This window comes from Hippocampus bargibanti, linkage group LG11 (genome assembly GCF_051943395.1).
Source record: "Hippocampus bargibanti isolate YZ-2025 linkage group LG11, ASM5194339v1, whole genome shotgun sequence".
NCBI lineage: Eukaryota > Metazoa > Chordata > Actinopteri > Syngnathiformes > Syngnathidae > Hippocampus > Hippocampus bargibanti.
In genome coordinates, this window is record NC_142744.1 from 828,421 (window position 1) to 848,989 (window position 20,569).

Sequence of the window (20,569 nt, forward strand, 5' to 3'; positions counted from 1 at the left end):
CTTTAAAACTAGCAAATTTGTGACTTTAAATCTAGCAAATTTGCCATTTTAAATCTAGCAAACTTGTGACTTTAAATCTAGCAAATTTGCCAGTTTGAAACTCGCAAATGTGTGACTTTAAAGCGAGCAAATTTGCCAGCTTGAATCTAGCAAATTTGTGACTTTGAATCTAGCAAATTTGCCAGTTTTAAACTCGCAAATTTGTGACTTTAAATCTAGCAAATTTGTGACTTTAAATTTCGCAAATGTGTGACTTTAGACCGAGCAACTTTGTGACTTTAAATCTAGCAAATTTGCCAATTTGAAACTCAAAAATTTGTGACTTTAAATCTTGCAAATTTGCGAGTTTGAAATGTGCAAATTTGCAACCTTTTTTCCTCAGAATAATATCCCGTCTCTAAAAAATACATATATACATATATATATATATATATATATATATATATATATATATATATATATATATATATATATATATATATATATATTACAACCTGGCCTTAATGCTCTTCCGTAGGTTTCGCACTTGCGGGAGAAAAAAAAAAACGTGAACAACTGCACAGCTTGAGAAATAAGCATTTTTTTCCCCTCTTGGCAACCACAAATGAAGGTAGTGAAAACAAAAAAAGTTGTTAAAAAAAAATCCTTTTCTTGTGGGTGGGTGGGGGGGGGGCGTGGGGGGTGTTAGCGCAATTGCTTCAGGCGGAAGGAAGACGCGATTCTGGAGTTTGGACTCAGATTCGCCTGCTTCTTATTTACAGGTGGAGCTTACATGCTGCTAAAGGGTGTTCCGTGATGAGGGGGGAGGGGGGCACCTTTTCCTTCAACTGATACTGACCAAAAAAAAAAACTAAAACAAAAAAAAAGTATCCTTCAATGTCATCTAGTGCCATTTAACTTGAACTGAAAAGCACAGCAGTCATCAAATCGCCATTAGGTGGGGTGAGGAATGGGGGAGGGGGGGGGGGGGGCGATGGAGAATGTGTCGCAACGTGTTGTTAAGTCAAATCGCTCACGCCATTTTTTTCTGTTTTTTTTTTTTTTGTCAAGCAAGTCGATGAACGAACGACATCGCCCGTTTTAGTAGAAGGCAAAAATCATGCGTGCAACAGCACCCCCTTTGCCTTCAGCCCAAAATAAACAAAACAAAAAAAAAAAACAAAAAAAAAAGGATGCAAAATCACGTGCGCAACAGCGCCCCCTTTGCCTTGTTCCGCCCCTCAAAAAAACACAAATGAAAATCATGTGCGCAACAGCGCCCCCTATCACCCCCCTGGGAAAACACAATAAAAGGACAAAAATCATGCGCGCAGCAGCACCCCCTTGGCCTTCTTCCCAAAATAAAAAAAAAAAAAAGAAAAAATGATGAAAATAATAGGCGCAATAGCGTCCCATTTGCCTTGTTCCCCCAAAAATAAAAAATGAAAAGATGAAAATCGTGCGCGCAACAGCGCCCCCTGTGCCTTCTCCCTCCCCCTCCCCAATTCTCAATCACGTTGCTGATTATTGATTTTAGTTGAGTAATTTTAGTTTTGTAATTGTTTTTTGTGCATTTTGTCCAAAGCCAAAAATTCCAATTCTCAATCACATTTTTGATTATTGATTTTAGTTGAGCCATTTTAGAATCCTCAATCACGTTTCTGATTATTATTATTTTTTTTTTGCATTTTGTCCAAAACCAAAAATCAAATTCTCAATCAGGTTTCTGATTATTGATTATGGTTGAGTAATTTTAGTTTAGTCATTGTTTTTTTGAGCATTTTGTCCCAAGCCAAAAATTCCAATTCTCAATCACGTTTTGAATTATTGATTATAATTGAGTAATTTTGGTCAGTTGTGCTTGGATTTTTTATTTTTTTTTTGTTGGATTTTGTGCCTAAAACGAACTACTTCACTGTTTTGAAAAACGGACTGATTTGTTTCACCGTTTTAAATGTTTCCAAGTGACGCTAATGAATTCCAATGGAAAATTACGCAATTTGGACTCATTTCCGAATGGCCATTAAGGCGCGTTTTACAACCACGCCCATCAACAACACCAACAAAAAGCGATGATTAAAAAGAACAAAAAAAAAGGGGGGAGGGGGCAACCAAATAAATACCTTAAAAAATGAGACGGTGCTTCACGTGCACGGTAAAGTGCTTTTTTTTGTCTGCAAGCCCTGATCCAGAACAGAAGGCGTCCCCCTTTACTCGTGGGGAAATGGGGGCGGCGGGCGAGGCGAGGCGGGGTGGGGGCTCCTACAGGGGAGAACGAGGCGGGGTACGGTGGCAATCCTTCTTTCCCGGCTGAGGCGGCGGAGAGGCCCAGCGGCCGGATGGCTTGCGCCCGTCCCGCAGGGGTCTTCCCGGGGCGGCCTTGGAGGACGGGGGGCAAATCTCTCGGGTTTTAGCGGCTTCGCCCGAGAGGTCGGGGGGCGTCGTCTTCTCCTCGTCCGATGGGGGACAACCTGCTGGCTTGGCTTCCTTGGGGGCTTGAGGCTGCGTCGTCGCAGGGGTCTCTTTTGCTCGCTGGCAGATTTCGGCGTAGGAAGGTTTCCGCTGTTCCTGGAAGCACGTGGGACATTGTTTTTTTTTTTTTAATGGTATCGTGAGCAAACATGCTAGTTGACGCTAAATTTGATAAGCGATTATAGCTAATCCGATGGCTAACGAGCCAGCCCGATGGCTAACGAGCAAGCTAGATCGCAAGCCTGATGGCTAGTGAGCCAGGTAGATGGCAAGCCCGATGGCTAGCAAACTAGCTAGATCGCTATCCCAATGGCTAACGAGCTAGCTCGATAGCCCGATCGAGCTCACTAGTGAACTGGCTAGATCGCTATCCTGATTGCTGGCAAGCTATTTAGCGAGCTAGCTCGTTCGCTAGCGAGCTAGCTCGATCGCTAGCAAGCTGGCTCGATTGCTAGCGAGCTGGCTCGATTGCTAGCGAGTTGGCTCGATTACTAGCGAGTTGGCTCGATTGCTAGCTCACTAGCTCAATCGTTAGCAAGCTAGTTAGGCGGCTAGCTCGATTGCTAGCGAGCTAGCTAGATCAATCGCTAGCAAGCTAGTTAGACGGCTAGCTCAATCGCTAGCAAGCTAGCTAGATCACTAGAGAGCTACTTAGATCGCTAGCTCAATTGCTAACGAGTTAGCTCGTTCCAAAAAAGTCCTAATTATCTCTTGACATTTTCTAAACTTTTTTGATATGAACTTTTTTTCCATCTTCAATTTGTAAAATAAATAAAATACTAATACATTCTCCCTCCTGAAGGGATGTATGAATGTGCATATGAACTAGTTTGCTTGCTTCCATGGCAAAAGTTTCCGTCCGAAGCAGCAAACAAGACGCTTGTATTCAAGCGCCGTCTGACTGAAGCGAGTGAACACTGACCGTTGCGACGCCGTTGACCTGCACAGACTTGCTGGCGGTGGACAGCGTGCCGGAAACTCGCTCCACAGACAGTTGCGCGTCCTTGGCCTGCTTCACCCCCGACGTCCTCATTTCTCTGAAAGCCAGCGACAGGAAATGAGACAAAACGTCACAGGAGACAGACGCACGACATCAGTCTTGATTTCAATGGTACGGCGCCATGTTTACCCCGTTAGTGTACATTTCAGCGTTTTGTAATTAAATGTCAATTTGGGGAGTTAAAAACAATGTAAACAGGAAAATACTCAAGTGCAAATATTTGACGATTTGCTCAAGCAAAGGATGTCAGTCATTTTTTTTTTTTTTTTTGCCGCGGGCCACGTTGTAGTTATGCTTTTCCTCTCGTGGGCTGTTATGAATTTGGGGAAGCCATTTGCATGTTTCATCCACTCCATAAACTACATCCAAAGCGCACAACTAAAATGAATGTAAAATGAAATGTCAATGTCTCCACTGCGAGACTAGTAAAGGCAAATCCAATCCAATCAATAACTAGTTTTCAAAATTGAAGTAAAAAAAAAACTGTTATTGTGGCAACACGAAACTTCACAAATTTGATATGCTTTTGCGGGCCGAATAAAATGAGGTGGTGGGCCAGATTTGGACCCCGAGCCTTGACTTTGACACCTATGATGCATGGAAGTCAGCTGCCCCGATCGCTCTCTCTCGCTAGCTAGCTGCCCCGATCACTCTCTAGCTACCCGGATCGCTCGCTAGCTAGCTAGATAAGCATGGAATATCACAAGTTTGATTTGATTTTGCGAGCCAGATTCCTGATTTCATTTTTTCCTCTCTATTATTTGATATTCGTGTATTATTTTTTTCATTCAACAAGTATGGATGTACCGAATAGTGTTGCTAATTTTCTCAGTACAAAAGCAGGAGACGAGTCTCGGCCACCGATGAAAAGCAGTTCCTGAAGCTGGCTAATTCGATGAAAATTGGCTGTTTTTGCTGTGGCGCCATCCAGTGTGGTTCTTACGCTGCCGGGATGGAAGGCGGCAATGGCGGGCACACGGTGGGGTTCCAGCTGGATGCCACGGCGGCGGCGGGCGTCGTGGGTGAAGATATAAAGCTCACAGGCAACGCCGTGGAAGAAGAAGAAGATGGCGGCGTCCGAAGAGGCTCTTTGGGGTCGACCGAGGTGACGCCTCCACCGGGACTGGCGTCAACGCTCACGCTCTGGTGGGTCACACGTAAACATCAAACTGGTAAGACAGCTGCAGTCAAGTCCAAACTTTTAGGCGACACTATTGACATGGATTATTATTCTTATTATTATTATTAAGACAAATATGGAAGCAAAAAAAGTGTTTTGAAATGAAAAATGTTTGAGAGTTGTCAACGCTCTATTCACTTTCTATTAACTAGCTGGCTAGCTTTTCTCTCTACTGTATGAGTTTTTCCGGGTTGTTGGCTATGTATTAGCTATCTACTAGCTGGCTAGCTAGCTTTCTGTCTATTGGCTTCTGGGTTGAGTGAACGCGGGCACGTGTGGCTGCCGCTGCTCACCCACAGAAAAAATGTAATGTGCCCTTGAGAGTTTTGAAAGGCACTTAGAAATGAAATGATTATTATTAAAAGTTTGTCAAGTGAGACGGACGTACTCTGTCCTTGACGGGCGGTAAAACGCCGCTGGCCTGTCGGTTGTCAAAGATGTCGTGGGCTTTAAGATGGCCGCCACCGGCGGTTCCGGGTAAAGGAGGGAAGCTGGAAAGGCCCAACTCGAAGCTCGGGGACGGCGCTTTCGGTGGAGGCGGCGGCGATGGCGGCGTCACTCGCTTTGTCGCACACAGATGGGATTCGTGTTCATTATCGAACTCAAAAAGGAAATGCATGCCGTATTTTCCGGCGTATAAGGCGCACCCAAAAGCATTCATATACACAGTTGCACAACAGAAGTATTGCGTAACCCCAGCCTCTACTGTGGCGCCTTATAATGTGGAAAACTTTTATATATTTACATATTATATTTGGAAAAGGTTTTTTTATTCATTGAAGGTGCGTCTTATAGTCCGTTGCGCCTTATACAGCGATACCTCAGCTTACGACCTTAATTGGCTCCCAGAAAGTGTGTGTAAGACGAAAAGTTTGTCTGCCAAATATTTATTTACCATAAGAAACCATGAAAATGAGAATAATCCGTTCCCAGGTCCCCATAAAACATACTTTTCCACTAAATAAGCCTTAAAACGACAGAAAATATATCTTATTTTATGTATAATCACTGTGCTATTATATTGTAATTAAATAATCTGTACAGTATAATAAAGTCGTTGTATTGACCTTTGCGATGGTCGATGTAGTTGCCTCTTGATGATATCCGAGAGTTAAGTTGCCGTGCTTTCTCGGCAATAGTACCCTGACTCACACTGTCCCCTGCAAGCTCGTTTTCGTTAATCAAATCAATAGAAGTTTTTCAACCTCTTCTATTGCCTGATACCGTTGCTTACATGACACAAAAGCACCCTTAGCCACACATAGCAACGGTCGACTCAGCGTAATGGTACTGGGACGCCAAGTAACACAAACGCACACCTCGTTGGTATTTTTTGATGATCTCCTTCTTCTGCCCGATCGTCCTTACCTTTTGTATCGAATTCGGCTTAACACTAGCCTGTGGTGGGGTCTTTTTCGCTCCCATAATAGCAAAAGTATTCCACTCGATAACAAACCATGTCTGCATTCAAAGACTCAAAGAAAGGGGGTGTGGAAAAGTAGTCCGGCAGCCACAGTCGCGCTGTTCGGCCCTGTGATCTGGTGTTCTTCCGCCGAAAACCAGTCCGCCGGCCATTGTGGCGCTCCGTGTGTTTCCCGAAAACTAGTTCGTATGCCAAGATTATATTCTCGCAAATTTAATGTTCGTAAGGTGAGAAGTTCGTAAGCTAAAGCATTCGTAAGCCGAGGCATTACTGTATATTTGGAAAACTTTTTTTATTCATTAAAGATACGCCTTATAGTCCGGTGCAACTTATATATGGAAAACGATTGAAAATACACTATTCAATGGCGGTGCGCCTTATAAACCGGAAAATACAGCAGTTCCAATCAGGAAATAAATGACTTACTGTAAACTTTTCATCCCTCTTTTTCCTAAAAGTAGAAGGAAAAAACTTTTTGGGAATGATGTGAGGAGAACCCGTCCCACAGAAATGGTGATCAGCCTGCATTTGCTTTGAATTGATGACGGGATCGTACCTTCCTCGGCCCATTCCGAGAGAAGAGTAGTCAGCCGTGGCGGTGAAGTCGCACACCCGACCGGTACCCGCCGACTCCCGGCGGGGAAAGACTGCGGAAGGCAAGGCCACGGGAGGTAACCTGCTTCTCGGCTGGCCGGCCGGGAAGCGCGTCGGTGGGCTGCTGCGGACGCCGTTCAATCTGTCGCTGGGGAAACTGGCAAAGAGAGACGGGCTGTCCAGGAGACCCGTACGCTCCGGGACCGGGAGGGTCGGCGGCCGCAGGTGAGGTTTGCTCTGATTTCTGCGGACGACGAAATAATTTTAAAAAAGATCGTATTTTCCGGTGTATAAGGCGTACCCCCAATGAATGGTGTATTTTCAAACATCTTTTATATACAAGTAACATCCAAGTTATAAGTTATAGAGAGTTATAAATGAACTGTACAGTAAACAGTTTTGTATAAATTACAGGTACAGTTATACAGCAATAAAAATCGACAATATGAATAAAATAAAATGATAAAAACGACACTAAAAGGTAAGTATAAAATGTATAACAAATGAACTGTACAGTAAACAGTTTTGTATACATTTCAGGTACAGTTATAGTCATAAAAATGGATAATACGAAATATAAAATACGGTATTCATTTTCCAAATCACCTTTTGGACTGTTATACAGAGATTAAAATCCGAGCACCGACCTGGTCCTGGGTGAGTGGTGTCTGACATTGAGAGGAGTGGTCACTGGTTTGAAACTGGCCGATGTAAATCCGTTGATGAATTGGTTGTTGTGAAACGGAGCAACCTGGAAAAAAAACATAAAAGAAAAAAGACATTTTAGAACAAGCCTAAATTGAATTCAAAACATCCCAGTACCATTACGCAATGTGTCTGTGTTGTCTAAGCAACGGTCTCAGGCAATAGAAGAGGTTGAAAAACTTCTGTTGATTTGGATTAACGAAAAGCAGCTAGCAGGGGACAGTGTGAGTGAGGGTATTATCGCTGAGAAACCACGGCAGCGTCGCTCAGTAGAGGCAACCTGGAAGTTCGTCATCCATTGACAACTACATCACAAAGGTAAATAAAACGACTTTATTTTACGGTACAGTTTATATCTTTAATAACACTATAATAGCACATTTATTATACATAAAACAAGGTATATTTTGTGTAGTTTTAAGGCTTATTTAGTATTTAGCGAATAGATAGCTAATAGCTAGTGAATGAATAGCTAATAGGTAGCGAATGGATAGCTAATAGCTAGCTAATACCTAGCGAATAGATAGCTATTAGATAGCGAATAGATTGTGTAGTTTTAAGGCTTATTTAGTAGAAATTTATGTTTTATGGGGACCTGGGAACAGATTATTGTCATGTTAATGTTTTTTTATGGGAAATAAATGTTTGGCAGACGAACTTTTTGCCTTACACACACTTTCTGGGAACCAAATAAGTTCGTAAGCTGAGGTATGACAGTTTTTTTGTGTAGTTTTAAGGCTTATTCTGTAGAAAAGTATGTTTTATTGGGATCTGGGAACGGATTATTCTCATTTTAATTGTTTCTTATGGGGAATAAATGTTTGGAAGACAAACTTTTCACCATACACACACTTTTTTGGGAACCAATTAAATTCGTAAGCTGAGGTATCTATCACTGTACTCTTAAAGCATCTAGCGGAAGACCAAACACAACAGAACGGCGTCAAGATCTTACCAGCGTGGGGTCTATGAAGTTGTGAGTGGCCGACCAGGCCTGAGGCGTGATGAGGCTGTAGAGGGGGAACTGCTGCTGGGGGCTGTACATAGGCGGGATGTAGTAGGATGTCGTGTAGCGTTGCTGAGCGTACGGGTTCACCTCCACTGGCCGGTAACCGTTCTTTGGCATGAATGTGTTCAGAGCAATTGCCTTGGCCTTTATTCTTGCCTGCGTGACAGCAATCACACCAAAACGCCATTCAAAGTGACACAGTGGATTTGTTGACATATGTTAGCATAGAATTGGGGCTATTTTTCTGTTGTTTTTTTTTTTTTTTTGCTCTCTAGGATATAGGTTGAATGTACACTTTAGCTCATGATCTTTTCACCTTACGAACATTAAATTCGCAAGAATATAGTCTTGGCTAACCAACTAGTTTTCGGCGGATGAACACCAAACCACACAGTCGAACAGCGCCACGGTGGCTGGTGGACTAGTTTTCTCCACCCCCTCTCTTTGAGTGCAGATGTGGTTTGTTATCCAGTGGAGTACTTTTGCTATTATGGGACCGAAAAAGACCCCACCACAGTCTAGTGTTAAGCCGAAAAGGACACAAAAAAAAAAACGGTGTGCATTTGTGTGACTTAGCGTCCCAGTACCAGTACGCTAAGTCGACCATTGCTACCACCCATTGACAACTACAGTCACAAAGGTAAATAAAATTAATGAAATTTCTTTCTTGCATTGTATTTGTGATTATATTTTATTTATTATAGTACCTATGCTTGTCTGTGACTGTAAAGTGTCCTTGAGAGCTTTGAAAGGCGCTTAAAATGTAATGTATTATTATTATGAAAACCACTTTATTATACAGTACAATTTATGTATTTCATTACAATACAATGGCACATTTATTATACATTAAATAAGGTCTATTTTGTGTAGTTTTAAGGCTTATTTCATCGAAAATTATGTTTTATGGGGACCTGGGAATGGATTATTCTCATTTTAATGGTTTCTTATGAGAAATAAATGTTTGGAAGACAAACCTTTCAGCTTACACACTTTCCTGGAACCAATTAAGTTTGTAAACTGAGGTATCACTGTATGCTGAATGTACCTTTAAAAGCACTCACCTTGATAGGCTTCCCTTGAAAGGTTTTCACCTCCTCCCGGAGATATTGATATGCCTTAAACAGGAGAAAATGCACAAAGAAATTTTAGGAAACGGACAATAATGGTTTCTAAAGGTCAACAGCGTTTTACCTGTTGTGCGTCTGCTTCAGACTCAAAGGTGATGAACCAGTTATCGTTGTAGGCAAATTCACAGTTGATGAACTTCGGTAAACTGTCTCCTTGAAAGAGAGCCTCCACCTCCTGCGGAAAAAAAAGAACGATCCAACTATCATTTACAGGTCACATCCGAGTTACGAACAGGTTCTGTTCCGACAAAACGGTCGTAAGTCAAATGGTCGTAAGTCGAAATCCATTCAAAAGACGAGATGTTGTCGAGACGTTATCTGTACTGTATAACTACTGTATTGAGTGAAGTCACACAGTGGATTGCTGTGCGGGTGTGTGACATGTTGGCTGGCCAAAATTGTAGTACGCGTAGTTCCTGGCGTAGAATTTAAAAAAAAAAGGTCTGGCGGCCGTGGTTGTAAATACTAACGCACACCTCGTTCGTGTTTCTCGATTATTTCCTTCTTCTGCTCGACCGTCATTTTCTTTTGTGTCCTCTTCGACTTAACACTAGCCTGTGGTGGGGTCTGTTTGGGTCCCATAATAGCCAAAGTACTCCACTCGATAACATACCATGTCCGCACTCAATGAAAGAGGGTTGCGAAAACTAGTCCGCCAGCCACCGTGGCACCGTACGGTTTTGGTTCAGCGGCCCAAAATTAGTTCGTAAGATTGAATTCTCACGAATTTAATGTTCGTAAGATGAAAAGTTTGTGAGCTAAAGCATTTGTAAACTGAGGTATCACAGTAATTGCCCTTATTGGTTGAAAACCAGGGAATTGAGATGTCAAAACAAACAGCATGTAGGTCGACTCACGTGGACTGGCGTGCTTTCAGGAACCTCTCGAAGGATCACGATGCAACGGTTCTGATTGGGTCGCACCTTCTCACCCTTTTCATCCACTTGGACCAAAGGCAGAGCTGAAGGACGAAGAGGATGACGAAGGTCAATGTAAACAAGTCACATGACATTAACTTGAAGTGTGTGTGTGTTTGTATGAGTAGTTTTGTGAGGACCACTAACATTTTATACCATACGGAGCGAGGACATTTTTGACAAGTGAGGACCTTTTGGCCTCCTCACAGGTTTTTCCTTCTAAAGGCTTCTTGAGGGTCTATGTTTGAGTCTGTTAAAGTTTCAGAGAGGTCCTCACAAATTCACCCAAAATGATTTTTTAGTGTGTATTTTTATTTCACTTGGATACACACTTTTTATTCACTGTGTGTGTGGTTAATGAAAGGAAAACCACAGTCAAATGATAGTTTAACCAAATTCACTACAGGGGTGAGGACTTTGAATGTAACCATTCAGAAACCTCACTCCTGCTCTTATTTCAGTTTGAAGTTCACTTTTTATTTCTTCGTTTTTAAAGAATGTGTTTTTAAACCAGTGAAACAGGAATAATAATAATAAGAAGAAGAATAACAATAAGGATAATAATAACAATAATAATAATAATAATAATAAAAAATAAGAATAATCATAACAATAACCACAATAACAAGAAGAATAACAATAATAATAAATTTCACTTACAAGCGCCTTTCAAAACTCTCAAGGTCACTTTACAGTCACAGGATAAGTTTTTCTGTGGGTGAGCAGCGGCAGCCACACGCGCCAGCGTTCACTCAACCCGGAAGTAACTCAAATAGATAGAAAGCTAGCTCGCTAATAAATAGCTAACAGATAGCTAGCTAAGCCTTCACTCAACCCGGAAGTAAGTCAGATAGAAAGTTAGCTAGCTAATAGACATTTTTGTGTTGTTTTTATGTATTTTTTTGTGACTTTGCGTTGTTGTGCGTCAAGTGGAACGGATACGGATTCTTTTTTTTCGCATTATTGGCCATGACGTGAAACAAGGAGGAGGACTCTGCTGAGCGGTTGCGCCTTTTCGGCGGTACAAATATGCCAGCACCGTTTTTGATCAGGAGGAAAGTCAGTGCCATTTTGACTGTCATCGCCAGCACCGTTTTTGATTGGGAGGTATGTCGAATGTGTGTGTGTGTGTGCATGTGTCTGTATATATTTGATACACTCACAGCGTAAAATGTCCACAATGAGCTCGACGTCCGTGCTGAGCTTTTTGATGTGATCCAGATTGGCCACCGTCACGATTGGCACATACTGGTCGCTGTCCATTTGAGAGATGAGGTAAATGTCACTGGCCAGGTTCTCCCTGAAAGGACAAAAAAAAAACGGAGACACGATTTGCTTAGTTTACACTTTGGGTGACACCTCGTGCTGCATCTCTTAAAAATAGCTGAAGAACTGGACTAAGTAAGAGTTCTAGGAACTCGAATGACAGGAAATAAAGATGGCGATGCAAATGAGCAAACGAGGAAGCTGGAAAAGGCTAACCGGGAAAGACAGAATTCCAGAGTTTTCTTCAGCTGCTCCCGCAAACCCTCCTGGGGATTCTCAGGCTGAGGATCAATGCCTAGGACCAGAAAAATTTAAACGTTTACATCATTGTAAAAATGCATCATTAAGACATTCTGTCTGCTTTTGTTCAGTTTTGTTTGGCTAACATTTGCAATAGTTTGAATGAAATAATGGAGGACAAGCAAATGAAAGTACAGTGATACCTCAGCTTACGAACACAAACTTTTCGCCTTACGAATATTAAATGTGCGAGCATACAGTCTTGGCTAACAAAGTAGTTTTCGGCGGATGAACCAAACCACACAGCGCCACGGTGGCTGGCGGACTAGTTTTCCACACCTCCTTTCCCGTGAGTGCAGATATGGTTAGTTATCGAGTGGAGTACTTTTGCTCTTATATATTATACCGAAAAACAGGCTAGTGTGAAGCTGAAGTGGACACAAGAGGAAATGACGATCTAGCAGAAGAAGATCATTGAAAAACACCAACGAGTGTGCGTTTATGTGACTTAGCGTCCCAGTACCAGTATGCTAAGTCGACCAGTGCCACGTGTTGTCTAAGGGTGTCTCCGTGTTGTCTAAGCAACGGTCTCGAGCAATACAAGTTGTTGAAAAACTTCTGTTGATTTGGATGAATGAAAATCAGCTAGCAGGGGACAGTGTAAGTGAGGGTATTATCGCCCAGAAAGCACGGCAACTTCACTCGGATATCATCAAGAGGCAACTACATCAACGACCATCACAAAGGTCAATAAAACGCTTTATTATACAGTACAGTTTATTTCTTTCATTACAATAGAATAGCACATTTATTATACATAAAATAAGGTATATTTTGTGTCGTTTTAAGGCTTATTTTAGTCAAAAATTATCTTTTATGGGGACCTGGGAACGGATTATTCTCATTTTAATGGTTTCTTATGGGAAATAAATGTTTGGCAGACAAACTTTTTGCCTTACACACACTTTCTGTGAAACAACTTAGTTTGTCACTGACTGTTTACTTTGAACTCAGGGCTCTGGTGTATTGTGACTTGTTCAGTTGTCATTTTTGTGTCATTAACATACCTGTGGACGCAGGCGCCTTCTGCTCTGGGAATTCCGGGTAGGGCGGCTCTGAGCGCTCCAGGGTAACGGGAGCGGCCAAGGTGGGAGGTTGGGCCAACATCACCAGCGGAGGTTCGTGAGGCTCGCTTAGCAGAGGCGCTTGATAAGCCTTGTCCTCTTCACTTACTTCGTAAGCTTACACGCAAATAAACAAAAAAACATAAGACACAAAGGAAAAATTTTCATTTTTTCAAAATGAAAATTTCAAGATGAAAGAACATTTAGGTATTATTTTTGTTGACTTTTGGACAGGTTTCAGGGTGAAGAAAAAAAACAACATTAAGGGCACTGGTGTCAAAGTCAGGGCCCGGGGGCCAAATCTGGCCCACCACATCATTTTATTCAGCCCACAAAAGAAAAAGCTAGCTCTCTTTCTATTTCGCTAACTGGATATTCCCTTACATCGCAGGTGTCAAAGTCATGGCCCGGGGTCCAAATCTGGCCCGTCACATCATTTTATTCGGCCCGCGAAAACAAATCAAACTAGGGAAATTCCATGCTAATCTATCCAGCTAGCTAACGAAAGTCATGCAAAGTGAATGCTGTAAATGGCAACGAGCATACCTGGCAACCCCGGTGGGCCATGCTGGGCCGAGCTCTCGCAGCCGTCCTTCCATGGTTGCCGTGCCGCAGCGCATTTGTCAGCACCGCCGTTGTGGTCCAGGCTCAACATGTGGTTGGCCCATGCTTTTGCATTGGGGTTGAGGTCCGAAACCTTGGCAGATTCCTGCAAAACCAAATGCGAAATGAAGCTCAAAAGATTGACTGTGGAGTGCCAGGGTTATTAAAACACTCACTCCACCGCATATAGCAATATTTTACGTTTTAAGACTCGCACTGAATATTCATCAAGTCTTGTTTTCCAGTTGATGACGTCACGGAGGGAACACCCCTGACTGAGAAAGCGACACACAATGCATTTTGGGTACTGTATTCGTCCTCAAAGCAAACAGTCTGTAAAACATGTTTTCCCCCCACTTTTAACCTGCATAAACCCCTAGCTATATTTTACTTATTCTGTGACTGTAAAGTGACCTTGACAGTTTGAAGGGCGCTTATAAATGAAATGTATTAGTGTTAGCTATCTATTACCTGTATAGCTAGCTAGTTATTAGCAGTATAGCTAGCTAGCTATCTTGATAGCTATTTTACTTATTCTGTGACTGTAAAGTGACCTTGACAGTTTGAAGGGCGCTTATAAATGAAATGTCTTATTATTATTAGCTATTACCTGTATAGCTAGCTAGCTAGCTCGATAGCTATATATTACTTATTCTGTGACTGTAAACTGACCATGACAGTTTGAAAGGTGCTTATAAATGAAATGTATTATTATTAGCTAACTACTACCTGTATAGCTAGCTAGCTTTTTGTCTATTTCAGTTACTTCCGGGTTGAGTGAAGGCTGGCGCGTGTGGCTGCCGCTTTTCACCCATAGAAAAACTTATCCTGTGACTGTAAAGTGACCTTGTGAGTTTTGAAAGGCGCCTATAAATCAAATGTATTATTATTATTATAATTATGAATGCCAAAAACCCTGGACACTTTAGCACGCACCAAATGAACGTTGTCCTTAGCCTCTTGTACTTGCTGCACCTGTGGTTCAGCGACAACCTTGGCGTCCTGGTCAGAAGTCATGAGCCGTCTGCTTCTTGGCTCCTCAGGGAGAAGTCTGCGTAGCACCCGGGAGCCTATAGCAAAACAACAAAAATAAGAGCATTGTTAGCGCAATGCTGCGTCATCGCAAGGAAAACAACATGTGATGTGCAAAAATAAAAAGAGGCACAGAAGTGCTAGATGTACTTTGCACTCCCCAAAACAGAAACATTTGATCATCGCTCAGTCAATCAATCAATACATCGTCTGCGCTTGCATTGATTTGAATGACAGCGGCTTGAATGGATGACAGCACGCTCAAACAGACGATAAGGTAATCGTGGCAATCGATTATTTTAGCTTATCAACATAACCGGTACGCTACACTGACGTCTCCCGGCGGCTAATGATTCAACTGGTAATATAAAACACTCCTTTGCCTCATGGAAAGTACTCGTGCCATGCTGGGGTCAATGAGTATTTGGCTAAGGGAGACCTGAGTTGTTCTACCCATCTGCAAAATCGTAGAATCTGAACCCAAAAATTACGTTTAAAAAATGTATATAAACACTGATACTTCGGCGTACAAACGCTTCAGCTCACGAACTTTTCGCCTGACGAACATTAAATTTGCGAGAATATAATCTTGGCAGACGTGGTTTGTTATCGAGTTCAGTACTTTTGCTACAATGGGACCGAAAAAGACCCCACCACAGGCTAGTGTTAAGCCGAAGAGGACACAAAAGTACATTACGGTCGAGCAGAAGGAGATAATTTAAAAACACGAACGAGATGTGCATTTGTGTGACTTAGCGTCCCAGTACCAGTATGCTAAGTCGACCGTTGCTACGTGTGGCTAAGGTTGTTTCTTTGTTGTCTAAGCAACGGTCTCAGGCAATAGAAGAGGTTGAAAAACTTCTGTTGATTTGGATGAATGAAAAGCAGCTAGCAGGGGACAGTGTGAGTGAGGGTATTATCGCAGAGAACGCACGGCAACTTCACTCGGATATCAGCAAGATGCAACTACATCAACGACCATCACACAGGCCAATAAAATAACTTTATTATATAGTACAGTTTATTTCTTTAATTACAATCTAATATCACATTTATTATACATAAAATAAGGTATATTTTGTGTAGTTTTAAGGCTTATTTAGTAGAAAAATATGTTTTATGGAAACCTGAGAATGGATTATTCTAATTTTAATGGTTTCTTATGGGAAATGAATGTTTGGCAGACTAACTTTTCGCCTTAGACACACTTTCTGGGAACCAAATAAGTTCGTAAACTGAGGTATCACTGTACTGTATATATTGAACGAGGGCGGGAAAAAAAGGTAAGACAATTCAAGTAGATAAAATAGTCATTTTAGAAAAGTCTGGCCGTGCTAAGTTTATCAGATTTATTTATGATATTGCCTGGGTGAGCCATTTGGAATCAGAAAACCTTTATTCGTCCTACAATGGGGAAATTTATGATTTAAGAATAGCTAGAGGAGTTTCCCTGGGGGAGGTTGCTCGCCAAGTAGGTCCCAGGAGTTGGTGTGGGGACTGTGTTGATACACGTGAGCAACACCCACACACACTTACCTTAAAATAATGTGATTAATCCACATTTTATGTCTATAAAAAATATATAATAATAATAATAGTTCAAAAGATGCAACCCCCAGTATTGTACAAGTGTACAAACAAAGAGATAAAGAATCTCATTTTATAATACTAATGGGAATACTAATAATACTACTACTACTACTACTAATAATAATAATAATAATACTATTACTACAACTAATACTCGTCATATTAATAATAATACATTTCATTTTCATCTTTTATTATTCGAATGAAAAAAGAAACCTATAAATAATTACATAAATATATATATATATAAACAAATACATAACTAAATGCATACACATGTATAAACAAACAAATACATAAATAAACACTTAAATATACATAGACGTATAAATACATACATAAATACATATATACATACATAAACATATATAAACAAAACAAATAAATACATAAACAAACACTTAAATATACACATAAATAAATAACATACATAAATACATTTATTTTATGGACCTTTACTTATTTAGAGGTTGTTAAAAAAGTGTTTTTACAATTGAACATGATATTTGATGTCTGATGTTACCAAACTAGTCATATAAAATGTATGTTATATAACAAATTGGCCAAAATTGTGGCGGCCATTTCGGTTCCTGTTTCCAGTATTGTTGCATTAGTTGCCTCATTTTTACTACTTCCATTTTTTCCCCCCTTTCATTCATATTAACAATTTGATTTAAATATTTTTTTACACAGTGATCTTTGAAAACCTGTGTTTTTCAACGTTCTACTCAGTGTCAAAAGTTTGATAAGTCTCACAAAGACACATCTGGTTGTACAGGTAACATCCGACTTACGACCGAGTTCCGACCAAACGGTCGTGAGTCAAAATGGTCGTAAGTCGAAATCCATTCAAAATGTTGAATAGAGACTCGGAGGCTAAATGACTGGCAAACTCCCCCCTTTCTGGTACCATCACACGGTCGATTGCTGTGCGAGCGTGAGATGCTAGCCGGCTGGCCAAAATTGTCGTGCGTGTTGCCTGCCTGCTAGCGCGTTGAATTAACATTTTAAAAATAGGGTCTGGAGGTCATGGTCGTAAGTCGAGCCACTCGTAAGTCGGGTGTTACCCGTTTTTCTACTGCCTTTGTCGAGTTATGACTTTCATATCGGTGACAGGAAAAATATATTTAAAATGCAGGTCTTCTTTTCCTTTCGGCTTTTCCCTTAGAGGGGTCGCCACAGCAAATCAGTGACCTGTATCTTTCAAGGTTTGATCCGCATGTTTGTTTTGGCCAAGCTTTTACTTCGGATGCCTCTTCCTGACAAAATAGTCATCGGCACAGCAACATTCAAAAAAAAGCAAAAACGACACTCCCCATTTGATGACAATGCTCTGATCTTAGCTCGCTAACTTTCTATTTGAGTTACTTCCGGGTTGAGTGAACGCTGGTGCCTGTGGCTGCCACTGCTCACCCACAGAAAAACTTATCCTGTGACTGTAATGTGACCTTGAGAGTTTCGAAATGAAATGTATTATTATTATTATTGTTGTTATTATCTTACCGTGAAAAAAAAACACAGGTAGCTCCTCGACTTAAATACTGCAGTGACGTAAATCGGTAAACCTTTGGAATTTTACAGCCATCCCACGCGGTAAACGGGGCTTTCCCAGTGTCAACAACTGCAGGTGGGAGTGCAAAAAAAACGTCAAGTGTTTTGATCACATGAGTAGCAACGTGCTACAAAACGCCTGGGGCGGACATTGATTTAATAATTACACAAAAAGACAGTTTGAAACGCATACCGGTGGACTGTTATGCTAATCGACTAGCCCCGAGTGGCATGAGCGGTCGTGCCCAATGAAAGATGGCGACCTCCGGCTTGAGTTCCCCCGGTTCCCCCCCCAACCCCCATCAAGCTAATATTAAGTTAGCTCCCGCTGCTAGCTTCACCGGACTTTACTACTACAAAGCGTACTGTTAACAAGTTAAACGACATTTTGAAACTCACCCGTCAACTTTCGCTGGTCCGCCAAGTAGAAAACAAACCAAGTCGGGGCGGAAAGCGTCAAAGCAGTTGCGAAGGCACACGGGAGACACCGGGGTTTCGGTTGAGGCCTACGTTAGGGCGTCTGGGGCTAAATGCGCAGGGTATTAATCAGCAGGCTCCCCACGATAGAATAACCGTCGCGGTTCGGCCTCCCACGGACAGTTCTTACAGCGTCCACCGAGTGTTAACAAACAGTCTCCCTCCCACCCCCACCCCCCACCCAAAAAAAAAAAACCCCACGAAGCTATTTCCCAGCGAGCTTCACGGCGAGGTAGCTAAGCTAGCAGGAGGAGCTAGCTGAGTGACTAGCTTAGCCCGCTTGGCTTTGACCAACTTGGGACAAATTCGGCGCGTAGACAATTCCACGCCAGGCAAAAGCCCCACGCGATGCTAGCAGGCGGCACAAAGGGAGAGGAACAAAAATAGCATAAGCGGCGAAATTGAAGAAATGAACGCGTTAAAGCTGGTTTACGTTTCACGCGAACACACTTGGGGTTGCCGACCGGAATGGAAGCTACCGCTCGCTGTTTCGTTTCCCTTTAGTCTTCCACGCCGAGATCGTCTATACATCACGAATGATCACTCGCCATAAAATATGTCAATCAAGTAAGGCCATTTCTGGCACAAGAACGTAAAGTCCCACAAACTTTGCTGCCAGTTCAGAAAAAAAATATTTATCAGGTTACAATAATAATCCATTTAATTTCTAAACGCCTTTTAAAACTCTCTATACATAAAGGCAAATCCAATATAGCGAATAGATAGCCAGCTAGATAGCAAATAGCTAGCTAGCTAGATAAATACATCAAGAAATATTCAGACTGTTATGTATTGAGTATATATTGATGTTACTTTTAGGTTTATATGTGAGTTTTGGGTTTTTATCTCATGTTTAAAATTATATTACATTAAATTGTACGGTTTTTGGTTTCAAAATATACAGTAAAGTCTCGTTATATCGATATTCAAGGGAGTCTGAAAAATATCGATATAACCGGGACTATCGATATATCCGACCCTGTTTGCATGTAATTTTCTCCGTGCGTGCATAGAAATAGTATCGATATAACCGGGACTATCGATATATCCGATATCGATATAACGAGACTTTACTGTATATTTTTCTCTGTCAGCCCATTCTAATCTTTCTTGTTTATGGGATGTGAATGTCTTTTTTTTTCATTGGTGTCAGAGATGTTCGATCGGACACTGTGGACAAAGACTCGTACCCAGAAAGATTGTCTTTTACTGCCGGCAGGAGACGCAGCAATTCATGACAGACACCTAAATTCTGCAGGCCTTCTATTCTGTCTAATCTCTATCAAATGGCTAAAACAGGGTGACTATACTGTATCTACAGGTAAATAGATATGGATATAGATATGCAGATATAATTTAACTTTCATTCAACGAATAATTTTACATAATGTTTGTTCCTCCACATACTGAACAGTCGGTTTTGGGTGAGACCTCTTTTTTTTCCGCTCATCTCTGCTTCAGTGCGGAAGTCGTGGATGTCACCAAGAGCTTTCCCAGCCTACTTCCTTCTGTGGGCGCTGATTGGCTGTGGCTCTCAGCTGTCCGCTCTGATTTGCTCATGCGCACGCGGAGTCACTCGTAATCAGACGGCAGTGGGCGGGTTCTTTGGACCATCGACCGCTATGATTGGCTGCTTGAAGTTGGCCGCGGATCGCAACAAATTGCTGTCTTAACACATTACAAGCAGTGTTACGAGATACGTTTCAAACTCCAAAGTCAAACACAAAAAGCATGACATTCAAGAATGTTTTGGAAAGTATTGGTTTTCCCCTATTGAAAATTTCCCCATTGTGGGACGAATAAAGGTTTTCTGATTTTTCTGATTCTGATTCATTGTTCCTAAATCACCCGAAAAGGGAAGCTGCTCAATGAAGAAAGGACGACATTCCAAGTAAGGTTAAAATATTTGCTAATGCATGTGAACGTACCGTAATTTTATTTTCTTATTGGAAAATGATATTTCAAGCTAACATCGCCAATAATATTGCGCAGGTTGTGGAAAAAATGTGAGTTTTTAATGGTTCATAATGAGCTGTGGCGACCCCTGAAGAGAAAAGCCCAAAGTAAAAGAAGATAATTTCGCAAACGTTCCGACCTCGGAAAAAATAAATTTAACAGTGTCGCCAAGTCTAAGAAATACAGTTCACACGCCTATGTTTGAATTTAATATGTTTATTTTCAACACAACCGTATACCTCGTGCAGTGTATACATTTGACTGCAGGGGGGGCGACATCAGAAAACACAAATGTCCGTCACTTCCGGCTTTGGCGGAACT

At 41.5% G+C, this 20,569-nt stretch overlaps 1 protein-coding gene across 2 annotated transcripts; it reads right to left on the reverse strand.

Annotated features, from left to right (window-relative positions):
* Positions 1–478: 478 nt before the first annotated feature.
* On the reverse strand, positions 479–18,448 carry larp4b (La ribonucleoprotein 4B). Of its 2 annotated transcripts, none has more exons than XM_089008509.1 (17): positions 18,215–18,448; positions 14,618–14,712; positions 13,586–13,748; positions 12,983–13,156; positions 11,892–11,970; positions 11,573–11,709; positions 10,350–10,453; positions 9,557–9,667; positions 9,427–9,480; positions 8,309–8,518; positions 7,296–7,399; positions 6,611–6,892; positions 6,481–6,505; positions 5,020–5,193; positions 4,395–4,594; positions 3,374–3,488; positions 479–2,547 (listed from the first exon to the last, which is right to left on the reverse strand). In XM_089008509.1, exons 2-17 carry the CDS (start codon positions 14,657–14,659, stop codon positions 2,242–2,244), a joined length of 2,280 nt encoding a protein of 759 aa, XP_088864635.1. In that variant the 5' UTR covers positions 14,660–14,712; positions 18,215–18,448; the 3' UTR covers positions 479–2,241. The 2 variants fall into 2 exon arrangements, with proteins under 2 accessions (XP_088864635.1, XP_088864634.1); XM_089008508.1 differs by having other exon boundaries at positions 14,579–14,712.
* Between the last annotated feature and the right edge of the window lie 2,121 nt (positions 18,449–20,569).